This window comes from Oncorhynchus mykiss, chromosome 2 (genome assembly GCF_057628025.1).
Source record: "Oncorhynchus mykiss isolate SJ-2025 chromosome 2, ASM5762802v1, whole genome shotgun sequence".
Classification (NCBI taxonomy): Eukaryota; Metazoa; Chordata; class Actinopteri; order Salmoniformes; family Salmonidae; genus Oncorhynchus; species Oncorhynchus mykiss.
In genome coordinates, this window is record NC_143023.1 from 92,787,397 (window position 1) to 92,802,067 (window position 14,671).

General features: G+C 43.8%; 1 protein-coding gene across 4 annotated transcripts in view; it reads left to right on the forward strand.

Annotated features, from left to right (window-relative positions):
* The window catches only part of LOC110499936 (anoctamin-1), a 105,036-nt gene that overhangs the window by 53,379 nt on the left and 36,986 nt on the right, over positions 1–14,671 (forward strand). For all 4 annotated transcript variants that reach the window (XM_090212660.1, XM_090212668.1, XM_036959178.2 and 1 more), the window contains 6 exons: positions 529–583; positions 986–1,037; positions 1,462–1,517; positions 1,848–1,889; positions 10,922–10,986; positions 13,132–13,266. In XM_090212660.1, coding sequence (XP_090068786.1) covers positions 529–583; positions 986–1,037; positions 1,462–1,517; positions 1,848–1,889; positions 10,922–10,986; positions 13,132–13,266 — 405 coding nt within the window. The remainder of the gene's footprint in view (positions 1–528; positions 584–985; positions 1,038–1,461; positions 1,518–1,847; positions 1,890–10,921; positions 10,987–13,131; positions 13,267–14,671) is intronic.

Below are 14,671 nucleotides of genomic sequence, written 5' to 3' on the forward strand. Positions count from 1 at the left end.
TGTCCGGGCTGCCTAACCACTGACATCCTCTCTATGATGGGTTTCATTACACCTCTGTGTGTTAAGCAGGAAAGTGTTTATTGTATGCTGATGCTTCACTAACAAAGAGTGTCTGTTTATAATGTGGGTAGATGGCTGCAAAAACAACCTGCCCTTATGTATCCAGTTAATTATACCGTCTCTCTCTCTTTCTCTTTCTATCTCTCTCTCTTTCTCTCTCTCTTTCTCTCTCTCTCGCTCTCTTTCTCTCTATCTTTCTCTCTCTCTTTCTCTCTGTCTCTCTCTCTTTCTCTCTCTCTCTCTCTTTCTCTCTTTCTCTCTCTCTCTCTCTCTCTCTCTCTCTCTCTCTCTTTCTCTCTTTCTCTCTCCCTTTCTCTCTCTCTTTCTCTCTCTCTTTCTCTCTTTCTCTCTCCCTTTCTCTCTCTCTCTCTCTCTCTCTCTCTCTCTCTCTCTCTCTCTCTCTCTCTCTCTTCCTCTCTCTCTCTCTCCGTGTATCTGTGTGTGTGTGTGTGTGTTTCTTCATAACAGGTTTGATTTATCAGACAGAGACTCCTTCTTTGATAGTAAAACAAGAGCTTCAATAGTAAGTGTCATTGTGTCGTCCAGATCCTCCAGGACTGTAGACTGGGGACTGGAGTCTGAGACCATTGAGACCATTAATTACAGTAGATCATCTCAGTTTATTCATGAGAACCATATCAGGAATGTGTTTATTGTAGATTTGTGTGTATTAGGTATAGGTGTAATTTGTTAAATATTACTTGTTAGATATTACTGCACTGTCGGAGCTAGAAGCACAAGCATTTCGCTACAGCTGCAATAACATCTGCTAATCACGTGTATGTGACCAATAACATCTGCTAATCACGTGTATGTGATCAATAACATCTGCTAATCACGTGTATGTGACCAATAGAATTTGATTTGATTTGAGGAATGCCCTATTCTGTATGTACGATTGGTTCTTCCCTTCTTATCTTATCAGGTTTTTGAAGTATTGAAACGTACAAAATGCACAAAGGCTAAGTATAGTATGGGTAAGTAAGAGTCTGCTTTGTTTTATATACTCAATGTCTAGGAGGACTTTTCCCTTCTGTGCAGCTCGAGCCTTACGCACTACATGCAGTAGGTGTCCTGCACAAGAATGTGGAACGTTATGCAGAGTGTGTGTTGGATTGTGTCTGTATTTGTGTGTGTATGTGTCTATTTTATAACCTACAGTATATGCCTGTAAAATGTGTGCTTGTTTGTGTGAAATGGTACAGTAACACATGAATAGTCCCTTAGCCTGAACTCAGATTCTCAAATTGGCCATTAGACTTTTAAAAACGGTTCCTCTGGGTTGACACTAGCACTGCTGGTACCAGCCATTAGTTAATGCAGTAACTAAAGACCAGCAGAATTAGTAGGTATTTCATTTGGATTAAACGCGGTACCACTTCCTGGTGTCTCTGTCTCTAGGGTTCACCAGCCTGCTAGGGAGTGGAGTCTACACAGATGCCTATCCACTACATGATGTGAGTACTCATTGCAATCTGCTTAATTGTGTTTACAATAAAATAAATCTTTACATCTTTATTTGTATTTTTTGACTTATGGTATTCCCAACCCCCCGTGGACACCACACATACATCTGTTTAATGACATATGAGAGATAGGAGTCAATTCCACTGCTGAGTGCTGACTATATAATAAAGTTAACTGCCAATTTGACTGTATATGATTAGTAGAAGTTTTAATGTACGTCGTTGAACGCAGTCAAATCTGTCATGACGAGTCACATTGAGTAGACACGCTGAAAACTTATCTGGACCAATAACAAGATCTCTGTTTCATTTGTTTTGCAGGGAGATTTGGATGGTGAAAACGTTGAGCCCAATGATAGGAAGGTGAGTGACATGAATAGGGGCATATGGGCATTCCTAAGGAGACCACACTGATGTTAGACCACACTGATGTTAACAGACCACACGGATATTAACAGACCACACTGATATTAACAGACTACACTGATGTTAGGCTACACTGATGTTAACAGACCACACTGATATTAACAGACTACACTGATATTAACAGACTACACTGATAGTAACAGACCACACTGATATTAACAGACCACACTGATGTTAACAGACCACACGGATATTAACAGACCACACTGATATTAACAGACCACACTGATATTAACAGACCACACTGATATTAACAGACCACACTGATATTAACAGACTACACTGATATTAACAGACTACACTGATAGTAACAGACCACACTGATATTAACAGACCACACTGATGTTAGGCTACACTGATGTTAACAGACCACACTGATATTAACAGACTACACTGATATTAACAGACTACACTGATAGTAACAGACCACACTGATATTAACAGACCACACTGATATTAACAGACCACACTGATATTAACAGACCACACTGATATTAACAGACCACACTGATGTTAACAGACCACACTGATGTTAGACCACACTGATATTAACAGACCACACTGATATTAACAGACCACACTGATATTAACAGACCACACTGATGTTAGACTACACTGATATTAACAGACCACACTGATATTAACAGACCACACTGATATTAACAGACCACACTGATGTTAACAGACCACACTGATATTAACAGACCACACTGATATTAACAGACCACACTGATGTTAACAGACCACACTGATATTAACAGACCACACTGATGTTAGACTACACTGATATTAACAGACCACACTGATATTAACAGACCACACTGATATTAACAGACCACACTGATATGAACAGACCACACTGATGTTAACAGACCACACTGATATTAACAGACCACACTGATATTAACAGACCACACTGATATTAACAGACCACACTGATATTAACAGACCACACTGATATTAACAGACCACACTGATATTAACAGACCACACTGATATGAACAGACCACACTGATGTTAACAGACCACACTGATATTAACAGACCACACTGATATTAACAGACCACACTGATATTAACAGACCACACTGATGTTAGACCACACTGATATTAACAGACCACACTGATATTAACAGACCACACTGATATTAACAGACCACACTGATGTTAACAGACCACACTGATATTAACAGACTACACTGATATTAACAGACTACACTGATAGTAACAGACCACACTGATATTAACAGACCACACTGATGTTAGACCACACTGATATTAACAGACCACACTGATATTAACAGACCACACTGATGTTAACAGACCACACTGATATTAACAGACCACACTGATATTAACAGACCACACTGATATTAACAGACCACACTGATGTTAACAGACCACACTGATATTAACAGACCACACTGATATTAACAGACCACACTGATATTAACAGACCACACTGATATTAACAGACCACACTGATGTTAGACTACACTGATATTAACAGACCACACTGATATTAACAGACCACACTGATATTAACAGACCACACTGATGTTAACAGACCACACTGATATTAACAGACCACACTGATATTAACAGACCACACTGATGTTAGACCACACTGATGTTAACAGACCACACTGATATTAACAGACTACACTGATAGTAACAGACCACACTGATATTAACAGACCACACTGATATTAACAGACCACACTGATAATAACAGACCACACTGATATTAACAGACCACACTGATATTAACAGACCACACTAATGTTAGACCACACTGATATTAACAGACCACACTGATATTAACAGACCACACTGATATTAACAGACCACACTGATATTAACAGACCACACTGATGTTAGACTACACTGATGTTAACAGACCACACTGATATTAACAGACCACACTGATAATAACAGACCACACTGATATTAACAGACCACACTGATATTAACAGACCACACTGATATTAACAGACCACACTGATATTAACAGACCACACTGATATTAACAGACCACACTGATATTAACAGACCACACTGATGTTAACAGACCACACTGATGTTAACAGACCACACTGATATTAACAGACCACACTGATATTAACAGACCACACTGATGTTAGACTACACTGATGTTAACAGACCACACTGATAATAACAGACCACACTGATATTAACAGACCACACTGATATTAACAGACCACACTGATGTTAACAGACCACACTGATGTTAACAGACCACACTGATATTAACAGACCACACTGATGTTAGACTACACTGATATTAACAGACCACACTGATGTTAACAGACCACACTGATAATAACAGACCACACTGATATTAACAGACCACACTGATATTAACAGACCACACTGATGTTAACAGACCACACTGATGTTAGGCTACACTGATGTTAACAGACCACACTGATATTAACAGCCATGTTTCTGGAGATGGTTTAATTGATGCGTGTACAGCTGCTTGGTGTGTGTTTAATGACTGTACAGCTGCTTGGTGTGAGAGCAGGGCAGACCCCTCTCCAAGACGATGGGCTGGGCCCATTTGTTATTGCTGAGGATGACAGCTACACAATCTTATCAGCTGACTCTGCTGCATTGGCACAGGGTCCTGTTTGTATTGAGGTCTCTTCAGGCCTCCTCTGCTCTGCCTGCTTGAGAGCTGTTGGTGTGTGTGTGTGCGTGTGTGTGCGTGTGTGCGTGTGTGTATGTGTGTCTCATCTTCACAACAAATTTGTTTCGTTACTTTCTTATAGCTAGCGTAATCCTATTGATAAGATAAATGCAAACATACTATAATTTAGTGAAGATAAGTGTGTCTGTATGACTGGATAAGTGGAAACCTCACTCCATTGAGCCTGAGAAAGACAGTAGTGACTGCAGTAACTGTATCTGGGACTAGTTTAGAGCAGACTCAAGGTTTGTTTGGCTTTTCAACAGACATTCCTGTTAGCTAGCTTATTCAGATGTTCTGGTGCTCTGTTCTTAATGGCTGTTTCCATTAGTTTACACCTCAAATACTGCATGGAATGGAGGTCTGGTGTGGAGACTGTGATGGCTCATCAGGAATGGTGCTTCTTTTTCACTGACCCAATAGTGTCCTGTAGTTTAGCATTTGTGTGTAGTACCGTTCCTATTGAAGATCATTCCTGAACATCCTGTTAAGGGCATGTTTGGTGCCCTGAAACATTAGAAAGCACAACTGCATAATTTAGCATGTGCTTCATAGAGTTGAGTTCAAACAACAAGTAGAAAATACCCACTATCTTCCTTGTTGTGTAGACAGGTTGCTGTGTGTTAGTGGTGCAATGGTAGAAAACACCCACTATCTTCCTTGTTGTGTAGCCAGGTTGCTGTGTGTTAGTGGTGCAATGGTAGAAAACACCCACTATCTTCCTTATTGTGTAGCCAGGTTGCTGTGTGTTAGTGGTGCCATGGTAGAAAACACCCACTATCTTCCTTGTTGTGTAGCCAGGTTGCTGTGTGTTAGTGGTGCCATGGTAGAAAATACCCACTATCTTCCTTGTTGTGTAGCCAGGCTGCTGTGTGTTAGTGGTGCAATGGTAGAAAACACCCACTATCTTCCTTGTTGTGTAGCCAGGTTGCTGTGTGTTAGTGGTGCCATGGTAGAAAATACCCACTATCTTCCTTGTTGTGTAGCCAGGTTGCTGTGTGTTAGTGGTGCCATGGTAGAAAATACCCACTATCTTTCTGGTTGTGTAGCCAGGTTGCTGTGTGTTAGTGGTGCCATGGTAGAAAATACCCACTATCTTTCTGGTTGTGTAGCCAGGTTGCTGTGTGTTAGTGGTGCAATGGTAGAAAACACCCACTATCTTCCTTGTTGTGTAGCCAGGTTGCTGTGTGTTAGTGGTGCAATGGTAGAAAACACCCACTATCTTCCTTGTTGTGTAGCCAGGCTGCTGTGTGTTAGTGGTGCAATGGTAGAAAACACCCACTATCTTCCTTGTTGTGTAGCCAGGCTGCTGTGTGTTAGTGGTGCCATGGTAGAAAACACCCACTATCTTCCTTGTTGTGTAGCCAGGTTGCTGTGTGTTAGTGGTGCCATGGTAGAAAATACCCACTATCTTCCTTGTTGTGTAGACAGGTTGCTGTGTGTTAGTGGTGCCATGGTAGAAAATACCCACTATCTTCCTTGTTGTGTAGCCAGGCTGCTGTGTGTTAGTGGTGCCATGGTAGAAAATACCCACTATCTTCCTTGTTGTGTAGCCAGGCTGCTGTGTGTTAGTGGTGCCATGGTAGAAAATACCCACTATCTTCCTTGTTGTGTAGCCAGGTTGCTGTGTGTTAGTGGTGCCATGGTAGAAAATACCCACTATCTTTCTGGTTGTGTAGCCAGGCTGCTGTGTGTTAGTGGTGCCATGGTAGAAAATACCCACTATCTTCCTTGTTGTGTAGCCAGGCTGCTGTGTGTTAGTGGTGCCATGGTACTGTCTGGAACATCTGTTGAGCATTAGAACGATCCTATTGGCATCCCTATCATTGAAACAGAATAATGGCATGTAATTGAGGAATTCTCTCTGAACAGGGACGTGTCCAAGTGTCTTATCTTCCTCCCGCTGAGAATGATTACAATAAGCTCAGCTTGGCAACAGATGGAATGTACATACTGTAGCGTGTGTGTGTGTGTGTGTGTGTGTGTGTGTGTGTGTGGGGGTGTGTGTGTGGGTGTGTGTGTGTGTGGGTGTGGGTGTGGGTGTGTGTGTGTGTGTGTGGGTGTCTCATCTTCAAAACAAATTTGTTTTGTTAAATGATCGGACAGTTTACTTTCTTATAGCTAGCGTAATCCTATTGATAAGATAAATGCAAACATACTATAGTTTAGTGAAGATAAGTATCTCATAAAGAGGGGAGGGGAGGAGAGGAGGAGGAGGAGGGTTTCTTTGGGTGGTGACACAACAGGAGAAAGAATAAGCTGCCTGTCTGTAGCCTGTTGGTTAGCTAGGCTTTGTGGAGAGAGAAGTCTAGTGGGTAATTATGGTATGACCTGTAGAGTATTTCAGTAGGATGGTTGTGGTGGAAACGCTGACTGTTGAGGTTGGAGCGCAGGGAGAGAGAGAGAAAGAGAGACTGTGCCGGTAGAAGAGAGGAAGGGAGAGAAAGAGAGACCGTGCCGGTAGAAGAGAGGAAGGGAGAGAAAGAGAGACTGTGCCGGTAGAAGAGAGGAAGGGAGAGAAAGAGAGACCGTGCTGGTAGTAGAGAGGAAGGGAGAGAAAGAGAGACCGTGCCTGTAGAAGAGAGGAAGGGAGAGAAAGAGAGACCGTGCCGGTAGAAGAGAGGAAAGGAGAGAAAGAGAGACCGTGCCAGTAGAAGAGAGTAAGGGAGAGAAAGAGAGACCGTGCCGGTAGAAGAGAGGAAAGGAGAGAAAGAGAGACCGTGCCGGTAGAAGAGAGGAAGGGAGAGAGAAAGAGAGACTGTGCCGGTAGAAGAGAGGAAGGGAGAGAGAAAGAGAGACCGTGCTGGCAGAAGAGAGGAAGGGAGAGAAAGAGAGACCGTGCCGGTAGAAGAGAGGAAGGGAGAGAAAGAGAGACCGTGCCGGTAGAAGAGAGGAAGGGAGAGAAAGAGACCGTGCTGGTAGAAGAGAGGAAGGGAGAGAAAGAGAGACCGTGCCGGTAGAAGAGAGGAAGGGAGAGAAAGAGAGACCGTGCTGGTAGAAGAGAGGAAGGGAGAGAAAGAGAGACCGTGCTGGTAGAAGAGAGGAAGGGAGAGAAAGAGAGACCGTGCCGGTAAGAGAGGAAGGGAGAGAAAGAGAGACCGTGCCGGTAGAAGAGAGGAAGGGAGAGAAAGAGAGACCGTGCTGGTAGAAGAGAGGAAGGGAGAGAAAGAGAGACCGTGCTGGTAGAAGAGAGGAAGGGAGAGAAAGAGAGACCGTGCCGGTAGAAGAGAGGAAGGGAGAGAAAGAGAGGCCGTGCCGGTAGAAGAGCGGAAGGGAGAGAAAGAGAGACCGTGCCGGCAGAAGAGAGGAAGGGAGAGAAAGAGAGACCGTGCTGGTAGAAGAGAGGAAGGGAGAGAAAGAGAGGCCGTGCCGGTAGAAGAGTGGAAGGGAGAGAAAGAGAGACCGTGCCGGCAGAAGAGAGGAAGGGAGAGAAAGAGAGACCGTGCTGGTAGAAGAGAGGAAGGGAGAGAAAGAGAGACCGTGCCTGTAGAAGAGAGGAAGGGAGAGAAAGAGAGACCGTGCCGGTAGAAGAGAGGAAGGGAGAGAAAGAGAGACCGTGCCGGTAGAAGAGAGGAAGGGAGAGAAAGAGAGACCGTGCTGGTAGAAGAGAGGAAGGGAGAGAAAGAGCGACCGTGCTGGTAGAAGAGAGGAAGGGAGAGAAAGAGAGACCGTACCGGTAGAAGAGAGGAAGGGAGAGAAAGAGAGACCGTGCCGGTAGAAGAGAGGAAGGGAGAGAAAGAGAGACCGTGCTGGTAGAAGAGAGGAAGGGAGAGAAAGAGCGACCGTGCTGGTAGAAGAGAGGAAGGGAGAGAAAGAGAGACCGTGCCGGTAGAAGAGAGGAAGGGAGAGAAAGAGAGACCGTGCCGGTAGAAGAGAGGAAGGGAGAGAAAGAGAGACCGTGCTGGTAGAAGAGAGGAAGGGAGAGAAAGAGAGACCGTGCTGGTAGAAGAGAGGAAGGGAGAGAAAGAGAGACCGTGCTGGCAGAAGAGAGGAAGGGAGAGAAAGAGAGACAGTGCTGGTAGAAGAGAGGAAGGGAGAGAAAGAGAGACCGTGCTGGTAGAAGAGAGGAAGGGAGAGAAAGAGAGACCGTGCTGGTAGAAGAGAGGAAGGGAGAGAAAGAGAGACCGTGCCGGTAGAAGAGAGGAAGGGAGAGAAAGAGAGACCGTGCCGGTAGAAGAGAGGAAGGGAGAGAAAGAGAGACCGTGCCGGTAGAAGAGAGGAAGGGAGAGAAAGAGAGACCGTGCCGGTAGAAGAGAGGAAGTGAGAGAAAGAGAGACCGTGCCGGTAGAAGAGAGGAAGGGAGAGAAAGAGAGACTGTGCCGGTAGAAGAGAGGAAGGGAGAGAAAGAGAGACCGTGCGGGTAGAAGAGAGGAAGGGAGAGAAAGAGAGACCGTGCTGGTAGAAGAGAGGAAGGGAGAGAAAGAGAGACCGTGCTGGTAGAAGAGAGGAAGGGAGAGAAAGAGAGACCGTGCTGGCTGAAGAGAGGAAGGGAGAGAAAGAGAGACCGTGCTGGCAGAAGAGAGGAAGGGAGAGAGAAAGAGGGGCTTCACCACCCTTTCTGTCGACTGTATTGGATAGTTGTGTCTCTGGCAGGGCATCAGAGGGGGATCGTTCTAACACTCTGAGCCTGCTGCCTACTGATGGGGCCCTGGACCCGCCAACCCACACTTCTCTGTCAACACCTGAGCAGCGTAGGATACAGTGGGTACTAGCCAGGGTCTTTTGGCCGAGGTTCACTAGGAGAGGGAGGGAGGGAGGGAGACAACAGCAGCAAGATATGTGACCTGTTTCCACAAGAAAAGGGCAACCATTGAAAAACAAACACCATTGTAAATAAAACCCATATTTATGTTATTTTTTTTCTATTTTGTACTGTAACTATTTGCAGATCGTTGCAACACTGTGACATTTGAAATGTCTTTATTCTTTTGGAATGTTTTTGTGTAATGTTTACTGTTAATTTGTATTGTTTATTTCACTTTTGTTTATTATCTATTTCACTTGCTTTGGCAATGTAAACATGTTTCCCATGCCAAAAGTAGCCCCTTAAATGTAATTAAGAGAGAGAGAGGGAGGGAGGGAGGGAGAGAGGGAGGGAGAGAGGGAGAGAGAGAGAGAGAGAGAGCGCTCTTCTGGGAACAGCATGTGTTCTTCACTCGGAAGACCTCTCAGATTAACTTCAATGGAACAAGAGAACCATTGGTTTTGAAATGATCAAGGACACATAAGAGGCTAGACGAAAGTATGAATGAGACGAGAAAGAAAAAAAACAGAATCTGTCTTTCACTAACAGATAATGATATTGTTGTGCAATAATGTTCAGCTTCACAGTTGTACTCTAGCGTTTGATGAAAGCAGTCAGCCAGTGGAACAACAACATAAAGGGTGTTGATCAGACATACAGGCGGATGGATAGATAGATTAGAAATTAGTGAGTGGTGTCACAGAGAGGGAGGACAGGACAAGGACATAATAGTACTGGATTGAAGGAACACAGCTGTGTCCCCAGATCCCAATACTGTGCACTGTGTTCTCCATCCACCAGGCACAACCTTTGTCTCCCCTCTGTTCCTCACCCCCTGACTCCTTCCCCTGTCTGTTTCCCCCCTGCTCTTCAACATTTCCCCCCTCTCCCTGCACAGCTCTCCCCTGTTCCCCCACCAGTCACAACCTCAACTCTTCCCCCCATCTGTCTCCTCACTTCTGTCTCCCCCTTCTCTTCCCCTCTCCCCTCTCCCCTTCACACCTGCCACCCTTTCATTTACCACAGTTAGCACGCTCTCTCTCTCTCTCTCTACATTCCACCTGACATCTGTCATCAGATGAGGGAAGAAAAGAGAGCTGACTTCAAATGTATCTGACCTTCTCTGACCCTCTCTGACCTTCTGGCCCTCTCTCACCCTCTGGTCCTCTGTCTCCAACTACAGCTCATATCAGCTTTCAGAGGGCAAAAGACCCATTCACAGCTCTCACACACTCTCTCTCCAGCAATCATGGTTACAGGAGCTTGACTAAGAGCTGAGACGGATATAATTGTCAGTGAGAGTCATAAGGAAGACGTGCTGAAAAATTGGAGTGAACGCATGCTGGTTTGAAAGCAATAGCACTGATGGTGGCCTAACAGTCGAAACATCTGCTCTGTCTTGTTTCCTCTTCAAAGAATAGACAAATCAAAATATGACTTTTAAGCTCTCCTTTTTAAGTGTGGACCCTGTAATGCCTGTTATGTTTTGACATTTTGTTGTTCTGTGTTTCAGCTCTTGTATGAGGAGTGGGCGAGTTACAGTGTATTTTACAAATACCAACCTATCGGGCTAGTAAGGTGAGGGAAAGTTTCCTATAGTGAATCTGGAACGTTATTTTTGAGATTGCTCTGTTCTTCCTCAATCGCTATCTGGTGAAGGTCTGTTTAGATTGCAATGTCACATTATGTTTTTCATCTTTATATCAAATAAACCTTATTTGTTTCATAATGGAGAAAGTGTTGCGCCTAACCTTCTAATGCAATATGTTCTTCCTAATGCAGGAAATACTTTATACATATTTATAAATACTTTATACATATTCTATGTTATTTTATGTATTCTATTATTATCATGACACAAGGCAAGACCCAGATGCAGAAACAGGCGGCAGATTGTTGGAGTTTAAGATGTTTAATAATCCAAAAAGGAGTAGGCCGTGAATGGTCGTGGACAGGTCAAAGGTCAAAACCAGTTCAGAGTCCAATAGGTACCGAAGGGCAAGCAGATTCAAGGTCAGGGCAGGCAGGATGATCAGGCAGGTGGGAAAGTAGTCCAGAGTCAGGCAGTGGTCAAAACCAGGAAGACTAGCAAAAGAGAATAGAAAAGGAGTAAGGGGAGAAACACCCTGGTTGACTTGACAAAAACATACAAGACGAACTGGCAAAGAGAGACAGGAAAAACAGGGATAAATACACTGGGGAAAACAAGATAAACTGGCACAGAGAGACAGGAAACACAGGGATAAATACACTGGGGAAAACAAGATGAACTGGCACAGAGAGACAGGAAACATAGGGATAAATACACTGGGGAAAACAAGATGAACTGGCACAGAGAGACAGGAAACACAGGGATAAATACACTGGGGAAAACAAGAAACTGGCAAAGAGAGACAGGAAACACAGGGTTAAATACACTGGGGAAAACAAGATGAACTGGCCCAGAGAGACAGGAAACACAGGGATAAATACACTGGGGAAAACAAGATGAACTGGCCCAGAGAGACAGGAAACACAGGGATAAATACACTGGCCCAGAGAGACAGGAAACACAGGGATAAATACACTGGGGAAAACAAGATGAACTAGCACAGAGAGACAGGAAACACAGGGATAAATACACTGGCCCAGAGAGACAGGAAACACAGGGATAAATACACTGGGGAAAACAAGATGAACTGGCCCAGAGAGACAGGAAACACAGGGATAAATACACTGGGGAAAACAAGATGAACTGGCCCAGAGAGACAGGAAACACAGGGATAAATACACTGGCCCAGAGAGACAGGAAACACAGGGATAAATACACTGGGGAAAACAAGATGAACTAGCACAGAGAGACAGGAAACACAGGGATAAATACACTGGCCCAGAGAGACAGGAAACACAGGGATAAATACACTGGGGAAAACAAGATGAACTGGCACAGAGAGACAGGAAACACAGGGATAAATACACTGGGGAAAACAAGATGAACTGGCAAGGAGAGACAGGAAACACAGGGATAAATACACTGGGGAAAACAAGATGAACTGGCCCAGAGAGACAGGAAACACAGGGATAAATACACTGGGGAAAACAAGATGAACTGGCCCAGAGAGACAGGAAACACAGGGATAAATACACTGGCCCAGAGAGACAGGAAACACAGGGATACATACACTGGGGAAAACAAGATGAACTAGCACAGAGAGACAGGAAACACAGGGATAAATACACTGGCCCAGAGAGACAGGAAACACAGGGATAAATACACTGGGGAAAACAAGATGAACTGGCACAGAGAGACAGGAAACACAGTGATAAATACACTGGCACAGAGAGACAGGAAACACAGGGATAAATACACTGGCCCATAGAGACAGGAAACACAGGGATAAATACACTGGGGAAAATAAGTGACACCTGGAGGGGGTGGAGACAATCACAGGGACAGGTGAAACAGATCACAGCGTGACAATTAAATTGTATGATATTCTATTATTTTGTATTCTATTATATTGTATTCCATTCTATTATATTGTATTCCATTCTATTATATTATATTACATTCTATTATATTGTATTGCATTCTATTATATTGTATTGCATTCTATTATATTGTATTGCATTCTATTATATTGTATTACATTCTATTATATTGTATTATATTCTGTTATATTGTATTACATTCTATTTCTATTCTATTTGAAAGATGAGATTGCTGTATTGTTTCCTATGCAGGAAGTACTTTGGGGAGAAGATAGGGCTGTACTTTGCATGGCTGGGGCTGTACACCCAAATGCTGATCCCTGCTTCTCTAGTGGGAGTCATCGTGTTCCTGTACGGCTGTGCCACCGTAGACGACAACATTCCCAGGTTAGCCCCATACACAGCCAAGGACATAATCATTGGTTATATCCGGCAGTATCATAGGGCATGTCTGCCTGAGGTTATAATTCATACAAGTAATTCACTGTGTGTAAAGTGTCCAAGACCATTGAAATGATTGAAGAAGACCAAATGGAAAGCCAGAGACATAGCTCAAGTAGATGTAGGACCTCATTATATTCCCACATCCAATTGATTCACTTCAAATATTGTAACAGACAGCTTTAGGATGTAGAGTGGTTTACAGTGGGATATTTTTTATTTATATTTGTTTAACCTTTATTTAACTAGGCGAGTCAGTTAAGAACAAATTCTTATTTACAATGACGGCCTACGCCTGCCAAAACCTAATGACGCTGGGCTATTATGAGCCGCCCTATGGGAATCCCAATCATGGCCGGTTGTGATATAGCCTGGAATCGAACCAGGGTATGTAGTGACGCCTCTAGCACTGAGATACAGTGCCTTAGACCGCTGCACCACTCGGGAAGCTTTAGACTGTAGAGTGGTTTACTGTGGGTAATTGTGACAGCTTTTGACTGTAGAGTGGTTTACTGTGGGATATTGTGACAACTTTAGACTGTAGAGTGGTTTACTGTGGGATATTGTGACAACTTTAGACTGTAAAATAGTCATTTAAAAAAAAAAACAGACATTTCCAGTGGCTTGCGAAAATATTCACCACCCTTGGTATTTTGTTGCCTTACATCCTGGAAATAAAATGGATTTTTGGGGGGGTCGTATCATTTACACAACATGCCTACCACTTTGAAGATGCAAAATATTTTTTCTTGTGAAACAAACAAGAAACAAGACAAAAAACAATACACCCCCCCAAAGTCAGCAATTACAGCTGCAAGCAAGTCTCTTGGGATATGTTTCTATAAGCTTGGCACGTCTAGCCACTGGGATTTTTGCCCAATCTTCAAGACAAAACTGCTCCAGCTCCTTCAAGTTGGATGGGTTCCGCTGGCGTACAGCAATCTTTAAGTCATACCACAGATTCTCACTTGGATTGATGTCTGGGCTTTGACTAGGCCATTCCAAGACATTTAAATGTTTCCCCTTAAACCACTCGAGTGTTGCATTAGCAGTATGCTTAGGGTCATTGTCCTGCTGGAGGGTGAACCTCCGCCCCAGTCTCAAATCTCTGGAATACTGAAACAGGTTTCCGTCAAGAATTTCCCTGTATTTAGCACCATCATTCTTTCAATTCTGACCAGTTTCAAAATCCATGCCAAGGAAAAACATCCCCACAGCATGATGCTGCCAGAGTCATGCAGGGATGGTATTCTCGGGGTGATGAGAGGTGTTGGGTTTGCGCCAGACATAGTGTTTTCCTTGATGGCCAAAAAGCTTAATTTTAGTCTCATCCGACCATAGTACCTTCTTC